The 24,277-nt window shown below is 43.1% G+C and overlaps 1 protein-coding gene across 1 annotated transcript in view; it reads right to left on the bottom strand.

Annotated features, from left to right (window-relative positions):
• TXLNB (taxilin beta) overlaps positions 1-20,218 on the bottom strand; it is a 44,903-nt gene extending 24,685 nt beyond the window's left edge. Inside the window, exons 1-5 of the mRNA XM_074862688.1 lie at positions 20,070-20,218; positions 14,551-14,967; positions 12,492-12,583; positions 7,697-7,867; positions 1,014-1,208 (exon numbers count right to left, since the gene is read on the bottom strand). Of these exons, the coding sequence (XP_074718789.1) occupies positions 1,014-1,208; positions 7,697-7,867; positions 12,492-12,583; positions 14,551-14,953 (861 nt within the window). The 5' untranslated portion in view covers positions 14,954-14,967; positions 20,070-20,218. The remainder of the gene's footprint in view (positions 1-1,013; positions 1,209-7,696; positions 7,868-12,491; positions 12,584-14,550; positions 14,968-20,069) is intronic.
• Between the last annotated feature and the right edge of the window lie 4,059 nt (positions 20,219-24,277).

The following is a 24,277-nucleotide window of genomic DNA, read 5'->3' on the forward strand; positions in this document are numbered from 1 at the left end:
AGATAAAACTTGCAGGAGCAAACATTCTGAGTGCATCCCTCTGCTTTACAATTTCTTCTCATAGAAACCACAAGACAGGAATGTACATTGCCTTTGTTCAGCATAAGACTTCATACATGATGCAACAGATTTGGAAATGTATGTATTGTATTGGGCATTCCAGATTGTAAGGGAAGATTACTTATGTTTTATTTAGCATGATAATGTTGTCTGGTTGCACTGAGGCTGACAGTAAATGTATTTAGAAACAATAAAAAGACCCACTGTGATATTTGTTAGCATTTGTCATAAAATAAGATAAAAATGGTAGTTTGGGATTTTACTGGAAAGTTTTTTTTGTGTCAAAATTTTCTGACCGACTCTAATGTTTACAGAAAGAATAATTTCCCATCTGCCTATTATCTGCTAGATCTTATGGTAAGCATTGTGCCTGCAAAGAAGAATCTATTCCAATGGAAAGGGCCTCCTTTATCCGTCTTCTTGATTTTCTGCTTCTGGGGAAGGGTCAAAGCATTTACATCAGAGCCCTTCCAGCAACCTGTATCTGGAGGGAGCAAAAGTATATTTGGCATCACCAGCAGAGCAGGCTGTCCAAAAAGATGGGATATGGGACATGCTTGGTGGGGACTTGGGGGGAAGCAGGAAAGTGGTGCTGGGGGAGGTCCCTGGGGATTTAGGGGAGCTGTGAGGGGGCCAGGGGGCAGCTTAGCAGGCAGCTGGCACACCTTGCTGCTTGGGCACCTCAGCCCCTCTCCCCGCAGCAGCAAGGGTGCTGTTAGGCAGGGTGCTGGCCCGCACAACTCCTTGACCACAGAGTTTGCCATGTGGAGTCCGGCAGGCTTGCTGCATGCATAGTCCAGCTCAGATGGCAAGGTGTGGGGGGGCTACTCCCATTACCTCCACAAGACACCCAAGCTATAGCCAGCGAGGAGGGTTCTTTCTGCTTTCTGCTTTCCCCTGGGGAATCTGGGTTTGCTGCCTGTCCCCACGGGCAGACAGGGCATTGCTCTCACCTCTTCCCGCAGCTCGTACTGGTCAATGATGCTTTTCAGCTTCTCTGCCAGCTCCGTGTTCTCCTGGCAGAGCTTCATGTTCCTCTCGCTTTGCTGCTCGATCTGAGCCTGGATTTCACTTAGCGTGCCCTGGAAATGATTAGTTATTTCTTTCCTCTTCTCATCTTCCTCCCGTGCCCGCTGAATTGTTTCCTCCTGTTGTTAAATGGGAGAGAGCGCAGTCATGTAAGTAAGATGCATAATAAGCAGTTCCAGAAAGATACTGTTTCAGAGTAGCATAAGGCTTCCCTTTGAAGGATTATACATGTTTGCATTCCTCTTTGGAGATTTTCTTGCTTTCATCTGCTCCAGCATTAGGCATGATTCTAAATTTACAGAGCAAATTACATAGTGGCCTTGAAAAAATTAGGGAACTAAGAATTTGCATTTATAAAGATGGATGTAGAGCAGAGTTTCAGATCAAAGCAAGCCTGCAAAAGGGAACATACGCGCATGTCTTGATTCATGATACTGCAGCACAGCTTTTGCTTTGGAAGAAGATATTTAGTGGAAGTAGTCAAAAGCTCTTTTATCAAAATGCTTTTTGATTCCATTAAAAAAATCACCCTTTAAAATGCCTCCTTTTAACTAAGAAACCTCATATCAAATTTATGGTCTCTGGGATTTTCATTTTTAAGAGAAATCCATCACTTTCTGTAGAATCGTTCCCAACTCCTCAATTTTCCTTCCCTAACTTTTTAACTGATGCCAATATTTGCACTAATTTATTAGGTAGTGGAATCAAGGAAAGCTTGTGGGCTGTTTCTTACAGAATCAAAACAGATAATCAGAATTTTGTCTGGAGAAATATTGATGGATTATTATTTTTTTTTTACTAATTATTGAAATTCTGGTTTGGATTTGTTTATATTAAAGACAATGAAGAAAGAATCTGGATTCATTGCTTTGGATCCAGAACTATGGACTATTTTTATTCCCTGTTCATTTGCTTCCAGGGCAGTCTGCCCTTCTGAGGAATGTAATCCTGATATACAGTGGCTAGGACCATATCTGCTGTAGTTACAAATCATGCCAGAACCACATTAAGAACCCACTCCACAGCATGCAAATGGCATACTCTAATAAGGTTTCAACTAGCATAGTCATTTACATTGAAATCTCTGATAACACTGCATATGGATATTTTCTATAAATATACTTGAATAAAGCCTTAGCTGACTCTAATGAGGTATAATTTATATCATAAATGTGACATAAAAGGTGTTGATTCAGGCCCTAGTCTTAAAGTAAGATGAATACCAAATAACCTGATTTCTACTTAGCATGCACAACACAAGCCTGACCTTGGACAACTGCTGTTCAAGGTAGGGGCCATTTTGTCCTTTTGCTGACCGTGGAGTGATAGAGATGACAATGCCTTGGATGAGGAGGAAGGTATTGGAGCCATTAGTGCACAGAAATCACCATGAAGCCCTGCTGTGCTCTGCAGTTTACACAAGAACATGTGTGTACTCACAGAGTAAAGCAAAGTGTGAGCCCAGAAGGACTCCCACTTTTAAGAGGAAGAAAGAATTTCAGATGGAGCTGAGAAAGCTACCTGGGGGGGTTCCTGATTCAGTACCTGGGTTGGAAATTGGACACATGAAAAATTTGCAGCAAGATGTAAGAGAAGCTCTCCAATTATTTTTTTTTTAATTAGTGAGAATTATATTGAGTTAGCCCGAAACATTTTGCCTGACCAGAAACTGAGCTGTCTTCTGTTCATAGTTACTTTTTGTTTAACTCTTTTCAGTACAATATTGAAACGGAAATGCTGTTCCAAAGTAGAGTTAAGAATGCTACTCAGAAGATGTTTTAGATCAACTGCTTTAGCATTCCCAAAACAAAACATTTAATTTTCTTTTGAAAGGGGATGTTTACAAACAATGTCGTCCTTTTAAATTTTGTTTGAAACATCGACAAATTTAACTTGAATTCCTAGATAGTTTCAGTCAAGTCAGAACTCCATTTTACTGCTTATATACTGTTTAAAAGACTGCTCATACCTCTTAGTTTTCCACCGTATAGGTGCAGCCCTGAGCCGGTAGAAGAGTGAACAGGTGCTTTCACTTCAATAAGTCAGAGCGAGAAATTGAACTTGCATGTCTGGAGTCCTATTTCTAGGGCTTCAAAACATCCTTCCTCAGAAATACTTTATTGTTTCAGTGGACCAAATGGTGTTATAACACGTCACTGCTGTGATTTAAAGCTCTCTGGAGTAATAAATCCAGCTGAATATAAAACAAAAAATTGGTGGATTGTGCGTTTGTCACACCAAATAGTTCTGTTACAAGGTGAAATGAGACATCTTGAGAGTAGCAATCATGCAAATGTAAAAAAAACCCTGTGCATGTGTTACTCAGAGGATCTTATTTCCTGCTCATCCTCTCTTCTGAGGTAGAATAATTATACAGAACACAGAGACAATACAAAGATTCATGGTTAAAGACACTGAGCCAGGAAGTATTTAGTTGCAGGGCACAGTATTTCTCTTGATCTCTTCTGCTTCAGACATAAAGATATTTGAGGAGGATATTTGCTTCGGTGGGGGCTGGGGTGTGTCCCAGAGAGCTCCTCAGAGTTCCTCATAAAATGGCAGGGATTTGTTAAATCCTTGAGATCCCAGTTACAGATTAAGGGCGGGTGTCGAGAGGAACTGGCCGAGCAGAAAGGCGACTGCGTGGCTACGGCACTGTGTGGAGACCAGCAGGCATTGCCTCTTCCCTGCACCAAGGAGCAAATCCCTCTGTGCCTCAGTGCTCTGCCGTGCCCCAGAGCTGGCTGCGATGCTGCCAGCGCCCCGCTGATGGTGGGCTGGTACCCAGTCCCTACGCTAATGCAGTTTCAATCCCAAAGGCTTTGAGGTGCTACTGATAATACCATGGGAATAGTGATGGGTCTTTGGAGGTGTCTGCTTTAAACCTGAGCCTTTACTAGCTGTAAAAGCCTGTGGCTGAGGCTGCATCTGCACTGGAGCCAGGGAGGAGGCTGGATGCCCATGGTGCCACCCTGTGTTCCTGCCAGTTCTGCTCCGGGGCTGTGGGGCCAGCTCCCCTTCACCCACCTCACCTGGCCAGGCACAGTCTGGCAAACCCCAAATCATCAGTATCACCCAGGTTTTGTTATCACAAGGCTACAGCCCCAACCCTTTGCTTATACCTGTTGCTGGAACCTGAGAAAATGCACTTTTTTCCAATAGGTTCCTTAGTCCTTTCCATTTCAAGATGCCATAGTGTAAAGTAATATCCTTAAGTTTTCCCCCAAATTGGAGGTTTGAAGATTGACTTCTGGTTTGTGCTACTGCTGTTGCAGCTGAAGTGGTTGTGTGGACTCCAGAGCTCCTGGCTTGCTCAGTTGTAGGGAGCAGAGCAGATGGTGTTCGGGCTGGTGACTTCTCAGCATCATCATGGTGAATTCATAATATGCAAACCATCCTTGGTCTTGTCAGCTGCTCCACTCTGCTTGTTCTTTTAAAAGTTTTAAATTAAGTATTCAGTTTTAGTGAGAAGAATAAAGCATTGTAAATTCTTTTAAGATTTCCAGTTCTGGAAGACTAAAGTCCAGCCATAAACTATTGTTCCCTTTCCTCCTGCCCTTTCTTAATCTTTTGCTCCATGCCTACCCTATCAAAGATATGTTCTTGTGTCCTACTGCAATACTGCTATCACTTGCACGTTTTATTGCTAAAATGTAAGAATGCATTGAATAAAACCTTGTAAAATTAAGACAAGGATATCTTGCAGTTTGGGGTTTATCACTGGAATGTGAGATAATTTGCCAACAGAAGGTCAGGATTGTGTCTGGCCCTCATACATCCCTGGGGCAACTCAAGACTGTTGGTCTGCTGAAGTCATATCAGCCAAGAGAACATGAGCATGGACTCCTCATTTTAAGTGAACTGTTCTCTCCATTCCCAGGCACCACAGTCTGAGCCAGTTTGGAGCTGACCCCATAATCAAAGCTGTTGACTTCTGTGACATTTGTATGAAAGTCATTGTTTCATGCTTGGTAGCAAGAAAGACAAGGTACCTGAGATGCTTATGTCACCACAAGATGCTAAACAGACACCAAACTGTCAGATAATTGGCAGAACACAAACACCATGCAGAGAAACAAGTTGCTGTCAGTCTTAGCAGAGCTGCTCTCTATTGCAGTGGGAACGCATTCTGCTATTTCATGAACATTTATTCTGCCTGTCTTGGAGGGAGAATTAAACATCTGTTTTCTGCTGTGAAGTGTAACTGCGAGGAAATAATCTGAATAGCTGGACTGTAAGTAAGTCAGATTTTGAGGCCAGTATCCAATACTAACCAGAAATTTTTCTTCTCTGATCTGCCCTGTGGATTTTCAGTGCAGCTCCACATTGCATATTCATCACCACTTGGCTGCACCGATCTCCACTTAATGGGAATTCCACACACCAGATGAGTGAAGATGACATTTACATGACGTGATGTGCATATACTGTACCACATGGCAAGTCAGAGGAGGTTCGTGATCTGGACAGGCCAGGTTTCTCCTTTGCTATTGAAATGACACAATCTCCTACAGTTTTTATTTTCCACGCTTTGGAATGTAATCAGAAGTGCTAATCCCAAGTGCTAAAAAATTATGAATCAGCTTCTCTGTCCTGCCAAAACCAAAATAAAAATTACTTAAGCAAGAGATGTTAAAAATAACATTTAATGGATTCTCCTGTTTTGGGCCCTCTCAGTACAGTCATAAGTGAAAGCAAATTGGGCTCATTTAAATAAACAGAAGATGAGATTCTGGAGATTCACAGATCTCCAGGAGCTAAAGCTTAAAGTCAAATATTCCAAGAATTATGTTAAAATTCTTAGAGAGATAAAACTGGATAAAGATATTGAATGCTTTTGTTTATTAATTTAATCCTCATTCATTCTGCAAGTGTATTTTGTCTTACTGTCTTATTTAACTTTGGGGTTTTTTTACACTGAAAGCACAGGAGCCAGAGGAAAGCTAGTATCTGGGTTTCTTAAAAGGTCTCCAAATCCTTAGAAAGAAGTGGCCAAAACTTGCACACTTCTTCCTACTACAAGATCAGCTCAGGTACCATTTCAGGCTCACCTGGCATAGGTACAGAATAAAAATCAGAACTGAGTCTGAAATGGATAGGTTTATTTAAACCTAATCCCAAAGTAAAACAGTCCAACAAGTGGAAAGATATTGGAAAGAGACTTTCCTAAACGTAAAGATGAAACGTGTAATGAAGTATTTATATGCAAAGAGAAAGGAAAAATCATGCTCTCTAGTAGTGAGATTAATAAGCGTGTGGTAGATGGGAAATCATGTGAGGAATTCAACAAAACCTGTTCCAAATATGTTTTCCAAATATAATGAGTTTTTCTCTAAACCCTGTTTCCACTGATTTGTTCAACTGATTTCTTTGGTTTAGAAATCTCAGTTAGGTCTATGCAAAGCACTGTACACTGTATTCTTAAATCACTTTAAAATTGGTTTGTATTTCTGTTGAAAGATTTTGCCCAAAGACACTCTGGTAAATCAGTGTGGATCAAAATCGAGGTATAGCTCAGGTTTGGTACAAATGACAGGCACAAATTTAATTGGCACTACCAGTTTTGCACTACTATAACTGAACACACAGAGATTTGCTTCTAGTTTTCCTAACTACCTGTTAAACTGCCTTTGTCCTTCTATTAATGCACAGTTTGAGTGTATATGTGGCCATTTCCCCTCTCAGCTATATTCTTACCAATGTACAATGAAAGTCAGAGCTAGACCCTGAAGGCCCCCTCCTGGGCTGGCGGAAATGAATGAAAATCTCTTACAGTTAACAGAGGTTATATCAGGTGAAATTCTTGCTGCTGACAATTCATATGTGTAACTCTATACATAACTATATCCCCATAAAGAAGGATTTTGAATAGATCAAAGCAGAGGCTTTTTGTATAACACCACCATCACTAATGTGTACTTGGAAAAAAAAGATCACAACAGAAATATATTCTTGAACCTAAAATTTTTCAAGAAGCATAATCATATAAATTTCACATTTAAAGGGCGTGATGCACCACGCAATAGGCAGACACGGCATATGGATCCCAGCCTTTTGACACTCCTGTAAATTTCCTTTTTGAACCAATTCTTGTAATCCAAACAACTTCCACACACAGTGTTGGCATTCTTCCTGTGTTGAGGTTTGATGTCTTGAGGCGAATGTCCTGATTGATTAACCCTCACAGATCACTTGAAAATGCCCAAGTGCTCAAATTACATGAAAACACCCACTAGCCTTCTGTGAGTCCCCTGGAGTAAAGCTGGTGTTCCTGTTGTTCTGTCCACACACCAGCATTACCATCTGTGGTCTCAGGGACCTGGTCTGCTAGCACCTCTGGTTTTCCCTACACTGAGCTCCCTGACAAGGCAAGGAGGGCTTACAGCTAATGTGGGCAAACGCGATGTCCAAAAGTGCTTGGATATTTCCAAACGAGGCATAAAGGAGTCTTGGTGTAAACAGGCCTCAGGACTAGAGTGTATCTATAATTATGTATTGCACGTGCAGATGCAAACATCTCTTTGATTTGGTACTAGAGCAAGATGGGATGGCTTCAGCATCTTCTTCCCCCCCAACTGCCGGGTACCTTGATAAGGCCACCACTCACCTTGAGGTTTTTGTTGTGCCTCTGGAGCTCCCGGCACAGGCTCTCAAGCTTGCTGCGGGCAAGGATGGCTCGGCTGTGCTCGCTCTGCAGCTGGTCCTTCTCCTTGGTGATCTGGGCCTGCCTCTTCTGCAGGTACTTGAGCTTTTTCTGTTCTGCACGATGTTCTTCGAGCTGGGCAGGGAAGAGGGATTAAAATGAAACAACGAGGGTGTGGTGGTGCAATTCTTACTCCCCCCCCCCCCGCCCCTCTTTGTTGGGCTGCTTGGTGCTAGGTGCGATTCCACCCACATCCCCCGAGCTATACACCAATCTGTGGAGATAAGGACTGACAATGTTAAGGAGCCTGGCTCCTGCCCCTCCCGATTGCTCGAAATGGTTAAAATGGCCCATCAACTCCTAAGGGCCTGGCACACCTGTGCCTGGGATGTGGTCAAAGGGGAACAATAACAGAGTCACACATTAATCAAATTCTTGTGTAACTGCTGGAAGGCACCAGAAAGTATTTGACAAAAGTCAATTATCTTGGACCCTGTAAATGGCGACCCCCAGGGAGACCCTTTGAGCTCTCCTGGATCGCAGGGGGCCTGTGACCAGCACCTCCCCTGAGCTGGGATGCCTCTCAGGTACCAAACCCTTAAGGTGTGTGTGTGTGTGTGTGGTTATGTACCCTTGTTTCTGTGTGTGTATGTTCGTTCTGCGTTCATTCTACTGAATCCAAACACCTTTGTTTCTGTATGTTTGTCTGTTTTGTTATGTGCATGCATGTATATATATAGGTACCGTTAAGTAAGTCAGTGTGAATCTTGTCATTTTAGAATCTGAATAAGTTGCTTTTCTTTCTTTTAGTATTTCTGAATTATTTTATAATAATAAATTGCTGTTAGTTATTAATAAACCTAAATTTCTTACTAAATATTACCGTGTCAATACTTTCATCTGCGACAGAGGGACAGGAAAGAAAAGAAAATGAGCTCTTTTCATTTTGGGAAAGTCTTCACACTTTCTTAAATTCTTAGGAAACGTTTTGTATTTATCAGTGCTAATGGAAGAGGAATGAGTGACCTGGAGGGAGTCCCAAGCCTACTTGCTCCAACAGTCCCAAGTGTGCTGTAGTGTGAGTGGGTGAACATAATTTTTAAAACTCTCATCGCACCATTTCAGTCCTTCCTTCTTTGGTTTGAATTTCTTTGAAGGACAGCTGTGAGGTTTTTATTTTTGTTTCAACGTTAGGAACTGGAGCAGCCAGTTACATGGTGAGATTTCATTGGATCATGAGATAACGCAATAGCTGCTCATTCTGAAGTTCCTGAAAAAGAGTGGCTTCCTAGATACCTAGGAATCTGCTGGAAAAAACAACTGAAAAAGAGGTGCTGAAGACCAGGGATGTCATCTGTGTGGGGGCTTTGCTGCTGATGGAGGAGAATGCTCTTCAGGGAAGAGTTCCCCAAAACAACACGTGGGCACCTCCTCTTGCCAGGCTCCTCTTACTTGCAGGAGCATGTGGGAGCATCCGTCAGTTGTGTTTCTGGAGGTCCTGTCATCAATGGGGGTGGGTTATGGTGAATCAAACCTCTTCGGGGCTCTTTGACTCCATGTAATTACTGAAGAAAACATGGACAGTCCCTGACGTTCACTTGGGAACCTGCTGTTCCTGTGGATGCGTGGCTTCTGCCTTCCCTAGAGGGCTGGCAGAGAGGAGGCTGAATTTCGAGCGGGATGAGGGGCAGCAACAGAATTGCTAATAGCAGTCCCCACGCAGACTGGTCACAGAATCACAGAATCATCTAGGTTGGAAGGGACCTTGAAGATCATCTAGTCCAACCATTTCTTCTGACACGTGCCTATTACTAGCTGTTTTGAAAAAATGTCCTGCACTTCAAATTAACACCATAACAGTCATGTCAAAGAAGCATTTCACCTCCGAAGCTTTTAAAGATTTCATCTCCTGTTCCAACACACAGCAGCCCTCCTTGCTGTATTACAGGCTGTATTACATTGTGAGATATTTCTGAAGTCCAGATGTTTTCTGATTGAAAAACAGAGGCACATGAGCTGCAATGTGCAAAGCTTAATAATAACCTTTTCTTATTAAGATCACCTTATCTAATAATATGGTACCACTAGTATTATTAACCCCAGTATCACTGGGAAAGTCTGTGAGTGCAGGGGAATAATGTGCAGCTCAAACAAGACAGTCAACAGGCATCATATTTTACACGTTCTCTGCCCGAGGATCTGTTTTCTGCAGATGTTCTGTAATTTATGCTTACAGTACAGAGCTCTGTGTATTATCAATCAAATCACAGCTAGGCATACACAAAACAATGCAATCACCAGCTTGGATATATTTACAGTTTATGCCCAACTTTCAGCATGCGTATTGAGTGTTTTTACCCCTGTAGATCAGAATAGGGGCTTTTGCATCTAATCAAGCTGCACTAGCTGAAATAATTTTTCCAGCATTGTAGGGAAAAAAATAGCCTCTATGTAATTAAGGCTGAGATTTGTTTTCCTTTATAAGCTTGATTTTGGCCCCTTCCCCTTCCCTTTTAAAAACATAAAAAAGGTTCTTTTTGCTTCACATTTTGCATGTGCAGCCTGTGCTGAGCGGATAATGATTTATCCAAATTTTAGATGATTCACTCAAGCTGTGCTTGAGATAGGGGGCTTAGAATAAAATAGGTCTTAATCGTGATATGAGAAGTCTTCCAGGCATTTTTTTCTCTTTTTTTCAATAAAAATTACTTGCACTAGAAACTTGTATTTCAAAGTTCTCAGGAATGTCTAAGACGTGGTGTCACTTTTGCACTAAAGAAGGGAATTCACTGGTAAATCGGAATGACAAAAGGGCTGTCAATGATAAAATTTTAGGAATAGTTAATGAAATATTAGCTAAAATTAGCTACAGATAGAAGGAATTCTAATTTTGGAAGGCTGACCTAGAGAGAGATAAACTCTCAATCTAGGAAAAAAGTTTTATCTTGACCCCAATGCAGACAATGACAACACTCATATTTATTTATTCGTGTATAGTTCTTGCACTCAGCAATTGTAAGACCCTCAGAACCTCTGAAAATAAACTGTTCACAAGCAATTCTGCAACAGCTGTTTGTAGGCAAAAGCTGAAGTAAAGCACAGTCTGTTTTACTAACCCCAGCCACTCTGCCTACGCCAGCATTAGTGAATAAAATGTTCTCTGATGGTGAGTAGTGTGTCACAGCTTGTGCCCAAATGGCTACACTGTCTTGCTTCCCCATCCTCACAGGCACAGCTTCCTTCACACCAGTCCGTGCTCTTCCCTGGTGCCTTCCATTTGCTGTACCCATCACTACAGATTGTGCCAGGGCATGTGCTAACAGTTAAATAGCATGTAGCTGGGTGGCTGTGGGGAAGGGCTGGTGCTGCAGAGGGTACCCAAGTACAGACAGCCCCTTAAGCACAGTCAGCAGCAGCACTACCTAATGCAGCTGAAGCTATTGCCAGCACCCAGCTCAGCCTGGCGCATGGCTGCACCTTCCCCTGGGCCGTGCTGCAACAAGTGCTTCTGTCACCATGTTGTTCACCAGACCAGGGAGCTGATCTGGCTGGAAAACAACTCAGCAAAAACAAAAAGCAACCTGAAGTGTGTGATGGGGATCGACAAGAGGGAGCATAGAGAGTGGTAACTACTACAGCCGACAGCTGACAGGTTATTAATCACACTACACCCCTCAGTCATGCTGAGTGAGCAGTGTAAGGCTTTCTCCAACAAGCTTTTAGTTGTATTTATTAAATTATTTATTTTAGTGACATTGCATATCAAAACTGAATGCTCTGAATTTATGTTTTAGCACCTTTCTCCTGCATGGGTTACTAGCAATATGACCCCTGTTTTATACAGGGCTCTGATGATGTTTGAATGCAGTGGAGAGTATATAATAGAGGGAGAAGAAGACCTATTTCAGTTAATTTGTGGGTATGAAGTCTCTTTAAGCACAAGCTAAACCATAAACAGCCTGAGCACAATTTATGAAATCAGAGAATTCTACATGAAAAAAAGAGCTGAACTTCACATTATGATGAGACATGGACACATCTGTGCATAAAACCAATTATAAAGTCAATGTTCTGCTCGGCACATTTTTCAGTACGCCACAAACTGTAAAATGCTGCAGCCTTTTCATTTGTAAGATTTCCACAGCTTATGGCCATAGAGTCCTTTAACTACTTAGAAGAAAATACTTGATCTGAAAATAACCCATCACTTAAGTGTGGAGAGAACAGAGGCAGGTAGGTGGCATTGTTACAGGGGTGACATTATGGTGGCAGAGGCTTTGACTCTTCATTTCACTGTGTTGCGGTTTATCTCATGACTAGCATCAGTTCTCTATTCTCTGATTTTCTGCTTCCTAACATTTTATACTAAGCCCTGTATTATTTTTATTTTGATTAAATCACCGATATGTAAATTAAAGCAATACCTGCTTACAGAGGTATACAAAACTCCTCACAGAAGGTGAAGGCAGGAGTCTAGACAGTAGTCTCCAATGTGGGTCGGTTTGGTAGATTCACACTTAAGTACAAATATTCTGCCTCATCAACTTTTCAACCCAAAGTCCAGCTTGTTTTCCTCACTTTTTACTTCTTTTCTCCTTCTCACCCATAATTGATTATTTGACCCTTACAATTATTTTGGGATTCACTTAACAGGACAGACGCTACTACTACATGAGGCTTGCCCGTGCTGCATGGCATATGTTTTTTATACCTTCCTGTATAGACAGTTTGCACAGAAAAGAACCAATGCTGTACTAACCAGCTCAGCATACTTCTTAAATAAGAGATCCAGCTTCTCCTCTGGAGTATTCAGCTTGTTCAAGTTTTGCATCAGTAGGGTGGCTTCCTTCCCTTAAAAAAAAAAAAAAAGAAGCATAGATTTGATGGTAGCGGTCATTTGTAGTTGATATACTGTTATGAAATTGATCGTTTGATGCATGAATCTGTAAAAACTCAGGGAGAAATGAGGCATTTTGGAAGGAAGGGACTAATTTTTGCTATGAATTTCTGTGTTTTATTTCTTCCCGTAAGAACAAACACGCTTGAATTTTCCTCCATTTCAGACCTCAGTAATGTGCTGTCTTCTAGCAAAAAGCATTGGCTGAGCAATGCTTTTGTCCTGTATAATCTGAATTTCATTTAATGTTTTTGCAACATGAATGAGTCACATATATGGCACATTTGACTAAAATAGGATGGAAAAGGTCTGGACCCTGAAGGCTCAGAAACCAGATCTCTTTGCAGGCGAAAACTGATCAAAGCTGGTGTACTCAGCTTCTGTGCTGCTCAACCTGTACAAGAGATAAGAAAGATTAAATTAAGTACGGAGACTATGGTGTGGATGGAAACAATCAGAGAGCAGCGGGTACTACCAGCCTGGTCTAGGCTACATGATAGTGGTGTAAATCAGTTCCTTGAATTGGTGAAGAAAGTATGGATACCAGAGACAGTCTAATAACTATCTGAGCATGCATGGCTAAATCACGGCATAGCCATTTATGTACTGGTTCTCTTCTGATACCTCTTGGTATTCATTTCAGCCCTGAGTATGAGCTGGAGCTTGAACACCACTTGTTCATCAAATACAAAATGTCCCTGGCGTCCCTGGAGATAAGGCTGGCTGTGGTGCCAGGGGCTTGGCCGTGCTTTTCCAAATGCTCCTCTTTCCTGAGGCAGTGAGAGCAAATTTGCTTTCTGCTTTAGGCTGGACTTTTTCTCCTTCGAGTCTAGTGCAGTCCAGGAGTACTGCCTGGGGAGAAAATCCACTATTTCACACTAAGATCTCTCTATGGCACCAGTATAAATAAGTTGAAGAGAGCTAAAACCAAATCCTGCAGTTGCAAGTGCAGCTGGAGAACTGTGCTTTTGGTAGTGTTTACACTGATCTTGGAGAGGTACCAATAACTGCACCAAATCCAAGGCAATAGAAACCAAGCTACTTCATTTCTCCTGGATGTTCAAAGAATTGGGGGGAAAAAATCTGTTCTCTGTGCTATGCATAGTCCCTTGTCCGTAAGAACGTCTGGCAGTGATTTTTCTATAGGCTTAGTCTGTGGTTGGGTTTGGGCTCTCACGCAAAGGAGAGGCTTGAAGATTGGCTGGAGTTAAATGTAGGAAGGGAAATAAATTGCATGTTTGCTAGATTGGGATGTAACTACATTGCTCTCTAGTGGCTGCCCAGCAGACAGGACATACTTTACAAAAACTAGCTGAGACTTATTTCTAGCTCAGCTAACAGAGCCCTGCCATGGCCGAGGTGCTCTCTAAGCACTGTGCTTAGAGAGAATAAGCGTATTGGCTTATTTCCTATAGTCTGTGATGAGTCCAGAGCTCTGCTAGATGAAAAATAACCTGGGCATGACAGTGAATTTGTTGCGCAGAGTCCCACGCCACACAGTAGCACCATTATGACTGGTGAGAGGTCATACCTGAGGTATCAGGGGAAGAAAAAATTTACTGAGGCACAAATGAGAGACCATGTTTTCCTTTGTCTAAGAAGCAGCTTTCTGCAGTGTGTCGTCAGACTCACAGCTTTGGCTAACTAGTTTGGGTGGCCCAGTAGCACATCAGAATTCTGTGATATAATCCTAACCTTTTGTCTTTTTGAAAGGACTAATATCTGATACAGCCTACATGTATCTGTCAGGTAATTGATGAAAATAATTATCAATTAGAGAAAAGTTATATTGTAATTTTCAGTGGCAACTAGAGGTCCCTATCATCCACCGCAGAGGCTCAACATGGGAAAGAGCAAGGACCAGGGATTTACATCTGTTCGCAGAAGGACTGCATAAGTGCATAAGTACATATGTACTTGCCTAGTCCTTTCAGGATTTTCTTCTCTAGCTTTTGCTCCTTGCTGCCGCTGGGCTCTTTTGCTCTGGAAGCATCTCCAGGAGCCAGCTTTTCTTTCTCACTCTCCTCATTTGCATCTTCATACTCCACGTCCTCCATGCTGCCTGGGTCTCCCTTTTCAGGCCTGTCGGTTCCTGTAGCAGCACTTTCCTTCTCCATCAGGCTTGCGGCAGACCCGTAGGTTTTAATAATGTCCTCCAGTTGCCGGCTCAGCTCCTCCGAGATGTCGCACACGGCTAATTCGGGCTGGGTGCTTGGCAATTCCACGGGGGCTGGAGCTGGGGGCTGTGAGCTGGCAGCAGATTTGTCCCCACTCTGCCCCTGGATGTCCTGCCCGGGCGAGGTGGGACACTGGTCATTCTCCATGCTTGGTGCAGTTCCTGACAGCAAACAAATGGAGGGTTAATTTTAAAGTACATTAAATTAGTCTTCTAACTGTTCCCAAAGCTCAGCCAGCATGAGTGATTTTGTGTGGAATTTGGGATGGCAGCTCGTCGGTTGCCTCTGGCTTGATAAATATGTCACACTTAAATGAACAACCAAGGTGATTTGCCTGCAGGGAGAAAAGCAAATTATATACTTTCCAAGAGGAAAAACCTGCCCAAACCTAATACTTAAAAATCAAACCCTTTTATTCCTGTTGCCATCAATAATGCACAAAATGACACCTGAGTCATTTATATAATTTCCCTCCCTGAACTATTTGCCACATGTTTACTTTTCTTGATCTGTTTACCTGCACACTAGCTACTGATATGGGCAGCTTCACTTCAGCGCTGCATCAGTTTCATTTCCTATTTCTCCCCCATCAGCACATCTTAACTCAATAATCACAAAAAAGGAATATTTTAAATTAAGCCAGTGTACGAAAAACTGCTGTGCTCTTGGAGAAGCCAGCCTGGTGTTTGATCTATGAGTGGCCTGGCTTGGTACTGTCACAATAACAGCAAAGGGTAAGATAAACAACTATAAACTGTTCTTCCCTTGTACTTGCTGCGTGCTGCTAACAGTTTGTTTGACAAAGTACAAATACAGAATAAATTAGTGAAGTAAAACCGACCAGGTGTAACACGGGTTGATAGTCTATGGTGTTTTCTGGGGTGAATTTCACACAATTTGTTCCTGATTTGCAAAGGGAAGCTTTTGTTTTCCCATGTCTTTGAGCGACTGCACTCAGCCAGGTGAATCCAGAGCTCCTGACATGTCTGTGTTCCTCCGGAGGCTGCTCCAGCTTACCCAGAACCTGGCGATGAGGGTGTCAGTGAAAGCGCCCTGGGTGCCTGCACATAGCTACTGCAAGGCGTGCGCCAGCAGACACAGTATCTTTGACTGTGTGCAGCTGGAAAACTCAGTGTAGAGAAGGCTCCTTCCTTCTCAGAGTGCTGGCAGAGCTGCTGTCATCACTGCACTGCTTGCATGTGGGGTGCAAGCTGGGTCTCGCACTGCAGCTGGCCCCCACTTTTGCTTGACTACAGTACTCTCTACTCTTTATAGCCATGAGTCTTTTCTCTCTTTTTTTCCAGCTGATTTCTGTTCCTCCCTTTAATGATATGATTTACGATGGTGCCAGTGGGGAACGACAAGAGGAAGAAGATTGCTTTCTTCGTTCTGTTCCAGTGTCTGAGGTTGCTGCTTTCTTATTTTTTAAAAGACAACTTGCTTTGAAAACATAGAGCTAACTGGGAAGCATTTTGTTCCCCGTTCAGTTGGCCATAACGTATATCTTCTATGGTGTCTACATTTTTATAGCTTTCAAAATTATAAACTAACTTGGCCAAAGGCAGTATATGATAAGAGAGATGTAACTTACTGTAATACATGAGTCAGTGTTTGTCATTAAACTATCCCCAGTCAAAGTGATGTTTGGAAGTGCAGTGATGGCCATTGCTAAGGCAACGTTTTTCAAGATGTGATTGTCTAGCTATTTGACTGGGCTTACAGATAAGATAGTCAAATATTATGGTTTATCATCTCTCAAGCAAATAATTGAAAGCTTTGAGTGGGGCTCAGGATGTGCTTGAAAACTGTTAGCTATAAATCCATGCCCCTGCAGTCCTCCCACAGGTACAACTCACTAGCAGGAATGGCTTGGGAAGGCGACTGGACCTGGTCTCACAGACCCCGTCAGACAGATGCATCCCATTCTTTCCTTCTTGCTTGTGGCATGGTCATTATATCACTCCAAAGTGATTGTAAAATTATATCCGTCTGATTTGTTGTCACACTGAGTTTAATTTACATCGAAAGATTAGAGCCTACATGTGCAATTTAGGTAAAAAATTCCAGATAGCATGAATGTTAGACTACAGTTTGTGATCTTGTTTTAACTAGAGTTAATTGACTGCCAATTAATTCAAGGTCAGTAAGATTATTGTAAATGTTAAGCTAGATGCTCCACAAAATACGTGTTTATCTCTGACATGTTCAGACTAGTGTTTACAGTTGTATTCATTAATTTGAGCTAATTGGCAATTGGTGATCAATCAACAAGAAAACCCAGGATCACCAGCTCTTGTCTAGACAGAACAAAAGTCTCACAAAGTATATGCCCAATCTAAACTAGCTATTTTTGTAATACGTTCATCACAGAAGGAGAACAGGATTGCTAAATGCTCCATTTCCAAATATGAATTTATCTTCTGACTATCTCCCCCTCTTTTTAAGAAGGCACAAGTCGATGCAGTTCTCACTGCACCCCAGATCTCTCCCTTGACTGCCTCCCAACTCCCAAGTGCATCGCTCATAGAGCAGCACCATACAGCTAAAGGTTTCCTCCTACATGAATCATGAAGCATGCCTGCAAACACAGTAGGCTTTAAATCAACAGCGGCTATCGATTTATGCATGGTGTTTCTCAGCAATAAGGGAAAAACATGGGTGAATGAAAGAGAAACTGAATGTTTAGAATCAAGGATACAAGATGTTTAAAAGCTGGCCTCACAGGAAATCTTCCCTAACATACATTCCTGGCTAGAAAGGGATTAGTTATAATCAGTCTTTGAAACCATGACAATTCACATCCGCTGAGGTTCAGGCCTCCAGCCTGGAACAGTGAGCAGGCAGGAACCACAGAAATACCCAGTGATGAACCTTTAACCCAAGGGTCCCCACCTGCCAGATCATACTGGGGAACTGTATTTACATACACAAATAAAGGTTTTACTGTTTTATTTCATTCTTCTTCAGGCTAAACCAGAGGTCTAATAACTACTTTCAAGCACAAACACAATGCTTGTTAAGATTTCTGTACCTTGTTTTGCATAATGGCTTTCACAGCATCACAGAGTTTATATTTAAGGAGACAGGGCAGCTCTCATCTGCTGAGAGCAGCCCACTTACAGCCATTGACACTGGGAGATTTTATTGCAGCTGGCCCCAGTCCTCCTTGTGCTCCAGCCTGTTTAACCTTGATGTGCATCTTCCTTATCAGGCCATAAAAGACTTTTGGTGCCAATCTCAGTAAGACCCGAAGTGTTTACATTATACACTATCTCAGACACAGTAATGCCTAAAAATTAGGTGACTGAGCCCAGAAGAGGAATTCCTTGGTTCCTCAAGGAATTTTAGACTTGCCCAATTTTAGACTATTCACCTCTTCAGTTTTGCAACTCCTACTACCGTTACGGTTGTCTCCAGGCACCTGAATTTCCAACACGGCCTTATCTTGCTTTATGGTGTGGGGGAGGACCGACCAGTTATCTAACTGAGTCTGAGTGTTGCATCTTTCTTACTCTTTTCCTCCTGCATTCCCAAATCCTGGACCTGTTCCACAGCCCCGAGATCAGTATCTTTCATGGCCCTGCTGTTTGGGAGGGAAGCTTGATCCCAGACACTTGTGGTTGCTGCCTACAGATAGTCACTCTGTTTTTACTTTCTTCCAGTGGGAAACACCCCCGAGAGCCAGAGGGTGCTGCTGCCTCCCCTGTGGGAGAGGATCTTCTCCATTCTTCTCCTTCCTCCATTAAAAACTTGGGATAACCCAGGAGAGCAATGGAGCCCCCTGGGGCATGGGTGACCTCCATTCTCAGGTGGGAGGTGACAGACACCGGTCCCAGACTGATGCCTTTCTGTAGGAGGGCTCATGGCCATGCCTACCTTCCCACAATGAGGCTAGTGCTTGGGGCAGCAGCAGTCTGTGGTCGGCCCCAAAGGCACAAAACTGGACTGAACAGCGTAGCCACAGCTGCACTCAGAGGCAACAGGAAAAGGTGTGCCAAGCTCAGTCTGCTAACGTCCTGAATTTGTTTGTCTCTGACCATATCCCTTAACATTTCACATTTACGGCACCATTTGCTTTCGCTGTGCTTTGAAATCAGCCAGTACCTCCAATGCAAAAGGTCAGTCGGCAAGAGCCAGTGCCTGATTTAGCAGAGCTGCCATAGGCATCCCTCTGCCGCTGGGAAAAACGCCTCCCATGCTGGGCTGCGTCAGCCCACCTCTCGCACTGCCGGAGTGGCCATGGCCGCTGAGGCACCGTCAGGGAATGAACAAAGCACAAATCAAACATCCTCTTCTTAGTTTCTCTGGCAGACTGTCTTGCATAGGGTTGTAGAGTTTTGTTTACCTTTTTTAAACAGAGCAGTTCCCCTTCCTTCTCACGGGAATTGCTTCCTCCTTCCCTTCTTGTGACTTGAACTTCTGGAGGGTTTACAAACCGGTCTATATTTATCATGCCTCCCCATGTATCCCACAGAAGGACACACGGCACCTGTTCTGCAGCCAGGAGTTATTTTAAGGACTTCTAAAATAAGTAACGGTATTTAGCACTTTATGCTCAAAATTCATATACGCATACACAATTCTCTAAACCGAAGTGTTCCATGTATTTACACCAGACAGCATAAGCTGATAAAAATCTGAATTTTTACCTCGACATAACACCAGATTGAACCACACTAACACCTCAAAGCAGCACATATTAAACTGTGGAATGGCCCACACTACTGTAGCTCCAATGACCCTCCAGAAAAATACAAGTGTCTTGTTATAGCCTAGACACTGTCCTATGTATTACTTCAGAAAGTGTTGATAAAATCAGCTTTATCAACTATGTGCTACATTTGAATAGCTTTATGATTTATGCACAATTTTCTAGAACAAAACTAAACAAAAGTTTGGATGCTTCGTGGCAGGTTTCCATACAAGCATGGAAAGAATCAGACTCAGGGACTTTCTCATGCAGCACCCAAGTCTTGATCATGTATTGTTGTAGCAAACCAGCCATGGCCCCTAGTCTCACTTAAAGGCAAGCTCTACCAAAGTCAGCTTAAATTTTTTTGATGACTCTTTAGAGAAGCATTTCTTACTTTTACCAACAGCCTTAGATACTTGCCTGTTTTCCTCACACATCATACGGTGCCCAAGCTTTTAAGGCTATTCCTAGAAAACGTGGGCTGACAGTCCCGAAGGGAAGTACTTAGATTAAAGCCCTTGCACTGTGCCACAAAGCAGTGAAGGCAAGGAAGTTGTTCATCAGACTTACCGGAGCAAAGAGAAGAGCTGAGCAGAGAAAAAGTCAGGCAGAAAGCTCAGGCAAGGGCACGTCAGCAACAGGACACTGGTACTGTAATCCTGCCACCAAGGAAGAGGGACGGGAAGACCAAGCGAGGGGGGAAGGACAGAATGACACAGCAGGAGCAAACACTGTGGAGACTGAATGTGTGCTTTGCAGGGGACCAGCTCTGATAGGCGAGCAGGGAGGCTGCCTGCTAGCTGGCAGCATAAGCCAGCTATGTTGGCTATTCCCTGCTCTGACGAGACAGCACAAGAGATTAGAGACTCGGGCCCTCAAGAAGAGAAAATAAAGGAAGGATTCATACACAGCTGCTACCCTTGAAAACTAAGTCTTAATCCTTCAGTGACTTGACATGTTGTGCTGTGTGAAATTTGTCTGTATTGACTATAGATTGGTCAAACTTGGTCTAATTTTTCTGTCTGCACCAGAAAGACTGGGATGGCTTTCCATAATGTGAGCTCGCAGCTGTCGCCCTTTGCAACCTGGGATTTGGGCAGGATTTGTTAAAAAACAGACTGATTCTTAATCATAGACTCACTGGCTGGAAGGGACCACAAGAGGTCTTTAGTTCAACCTCTTGCTCAAAGCAAGCTCAGCTGTGAGCTTAGACCAGGTCTCTCAGGGCTTTATATTAGTCTTAAAAACCTCTGAGGACGGAGACTGCTGACCTCCCTAGGAAGCGTGTTGTTCTGCCTGACTGTCCTCATGGTGAAAAAGTTTCTTCTTATACCTAGCCTGAACTTCCCTTGTTTCAGCTTGTGCTCATTGCCCCTTGTCCTCCCACCTTACACCCCTATGAAAAGCTTGTCTCTGTCTTCTTGATAATCTCCTCGCAGGTACTGTGGGGCTGCAGTTAGGGGCCCTCAAAGCTGTCTTTTCTCCAGGCTGAACATCCCACATCCCTCAGTGTCTCCTCATGGGACAAGTGCTCCATCATCAGTCACCATGGTGCCCCTCCAGTGAATTGACCAGCTTCTCCCATTGGGGCAGCAATGCTAATGGAGATGGCTGGTGTAGCTGTCCCCCTAATCCCAGTAGCTCCCAAACAAATGTTCTTATTGCTGCCAAGGTAACCTGTCTGACCTACTTTCTGCATGTTACTGTGCTGGCTCACACTGACCCAAAGTCATTTATACAGACAAGCAGAGCACTCCCCAGGGAGCTCAGCTGCACGCTGTTTAGCCAGCAAGCCAGCAACCAGCATCTCCCACTTCTGCGACCCACAAGCCACTCAGGCAACATCTTAAGGTACCAGATGGCCTAAAGACCATCTGCTGCCACTCCCTAGAGAGAGATGTAGGTCAGTTTAATGCACAAATATGCAAACAACTGAGAAACCATAGGCTGGTACTGGAACTGGCAGCCAGGACTATGAGAAGAGAAATGGGACTTTGGCTCCAGTGAAAAATAATAAGGCTCAGAACAACAATAGGAAGAAAACCACATCGATGCTACAATGATTTGGAATAAACCTTCACACTGAAGCATTGCTGCATGGCACTAGAGGAACCAGAAATGTTTTGCACCTGATTTATGAGGGATATAAGAGAAAACAGTACTGGGCAGCTCAGTATCCAGAAGTACTGGCTCAGAAATAGTCCGTATGTTAGCAGCATCTCAGACCTTCACCGGAGAGGACTAAAGGTCCTGCTATATTTGTGGAGACAGTGTCTATGGGGCGGAAGGAACATACTTGGGGTGGTTTCTCATTAGTCTTATTTATCTACTTGGAAAAGACAGCTCATATTATCTGGGGATGCGTGGGCATCATGGCTTAAGGAAAAATCAGTTCTTCAAATCTTCTTCAGGCACTGGCAGTGGCTTGGTAGTGCTCCTAAGGAAGTCACAGATCTAAGGATAATGAAAGGGAGCTTGCAAGGTCAGGGGCTTCTGCTGTGAATCTTTTGGAGGGGTTGGAAACTGTCTGGACGTGTTTTGAAAGAAGATAAAGCTCTGGGGTTGTTTGTGACAGGGCAGTGTGAGCAAGCAGAATACCAGTGAAGATAAGAGTGTTTGCGCAGGCTCCTTGTGCTCCTCCTGTTTCAACTAGAGAATTCTCCTGGTCCAGTCCCCTGTTCATTTTTCTTTTGAAATAAAATCAGCTCCAGGGTTTCTGAGATCAAAATGCCCAACTGAGCTACCAAGGAGCTGAGCAACAGCTGAGCTGCAGAAAGTTACTCCAGCGTATCCTCACTCCTTGGCAAACAGAAGGCAACACGTTCAGCTTTGCTCTCTTTCACTGGGGGTAAAGCTATTATGTGTTAGCTCATCTTTGCAACAGCCTGACAGCATGCACACAGGCCCTTATCGCAGCTCAAATGACATGAAAGGATTCACTGGGGGTGGTGGGAACTTGGTCATGTCCTTGAGACATCAGAGCATACTGATAACAGGAAATTAGTTGGGGTCATCATCATAAAAATTAGCTACAAGAAATACAAAGCTACATGTTCTGAGTTGTTCCTAAATATGCAAGAAAACAGTCTCTGGTATAGCCAGGGAATGGAAAGGGGCAGATAAAATCAGTGTTTCTGAGTATGTGGAGAGTACGTGTGTGCAGCACCAGAAGATTAAAAGGGATCTGCTGGATTTTGGCCTGTAAATTGAAACAACCACCTTAAGAATGGAAAGGGAAGCTCAGACTGAGAAATCTAGAGGAGTGTATTGAAACTGCTATGCAGGCAATTCACATGCTGAGGACAACTGACCCACCGACTGGCATTTGGACTCTGCATGCTGGGATGGTTGCATCTGGCAAGCTGTGGAGTGAGCTGGCTGAAAACGCTCACTGTGAAACCTGCACTGTTTCCGAGGTTTCTGCTTTTGCAATGCTTTGGGCATTTCATGTCCCTATTTAGGGGAAGAGAAAGAAAAGCCTTCTCTAACCCATGAGAAAGAGGAGAAAGGTACCTTCCCATATTAAAACTGGACCACTCCTTGAGAATTTGCTGTAACGAGGTTGAATTTATTTTTCAGCGGTGTTCAGTTGTGAGCTGGATTGCATATCTAAAACCGTACACTCTCTTTGTTGTGCAGTGGCATTTCCACTGAGGTCATTGGTAATGTTACACAGAAATTGTTTCTGGATTAAACATAATCATCATCATCATCTACTGAAGACACAGGCTTCCCAAGGGACAAAAAACCTAATAAGTAGACTTCTACCTGTATTTGTAATTTGCTCTGTATGATATTCAATGCATTCAGCCTTACCAAAAGGAAGGACAAGTTCATTAAATCAGTGCTATTGAAGCTTTTGGGTTTTCTTCCTATCTTTTTCTGATGTATTTTTCCCTTTCTTTCCCCAGGCCATTTTCTTTAACTGTAACATTCAGCTCTCACCTGCTGAAGCTGTCCTCACTCCCTCCAGTGCTAATGTCATTGGCATTGTAACAGTTACTTTTGGCATTTTTGTGTATTCTCTGTGTACGCCATGGGAAGGTTTAGGTGAAAGACTGACGGTTCAAGTTTAGAGTCTCTCTCTCAAAAATTCAAGAGCTTTAAAAAATGCAGACTCTGTCTGAAGGCAGTACTGTGTTGGTTAAAACCACTGTAAAAAGTTTTGAGGGTTTTCTTTTCACCACAAGTAATGGCAAGCCTTAATTCTTCTTCCAGAAGCCCTAATATACCCTGGAAGTCATACAGACTGATTTGGCCTGCAGGCCAATCTCTTGACAGAAGATGAAGAGTCTGGGGAGGGTCTCCTGCCTTCTGCACTGGCCTGAAAAAAGCCGTCCACACCCCTCTGCTGCTCTGCTCCACAACACCCTGCTTGCCAGCAGCACAAGAAAATTTGGAGACAATCATTCCCAGTTCCATCGTACAGGGGGATGCAGACTGCAGTGGACTGCCGTGGTCTGCCACTTCAGTGCCAGATCTATATCAATGAGAGCATCAATTCTGGATTCTAGCACAGAAACCCCCCTAAGAACCTGGAGGAGTTCTTCACGGCTTTCCTGCTGAACAGTTTTTGCTTTATTTTTGGAAAGATACAAGTGTTTCAAATTATATTGTACCTGGGCAGAACCAATCCCTGTAATACCGCTATTTCCGTCAATTATATTGGAAATAAAATTGATCCATTCTGTTTAAATATGTACCATAATATACATATGCCATTACATAATTATATAATATAACATGATCGTATATAGTAACAAGCAAGCATGTAAGTT

This window comes from Strix uralensis, chromosome 3 (assembly GCF_047716275.1).
Source record: "Strix uralensis isolate ZFMK-TIS-50842 chromosome 3, bStrUra1, whole genome shotgun sequence".
Classification (NCBI taxonomy): Eukaryota; Metazoa; Chordata; class Aves; order Strigiformes; family Strigidae; genus Strix; species Strix uralensis.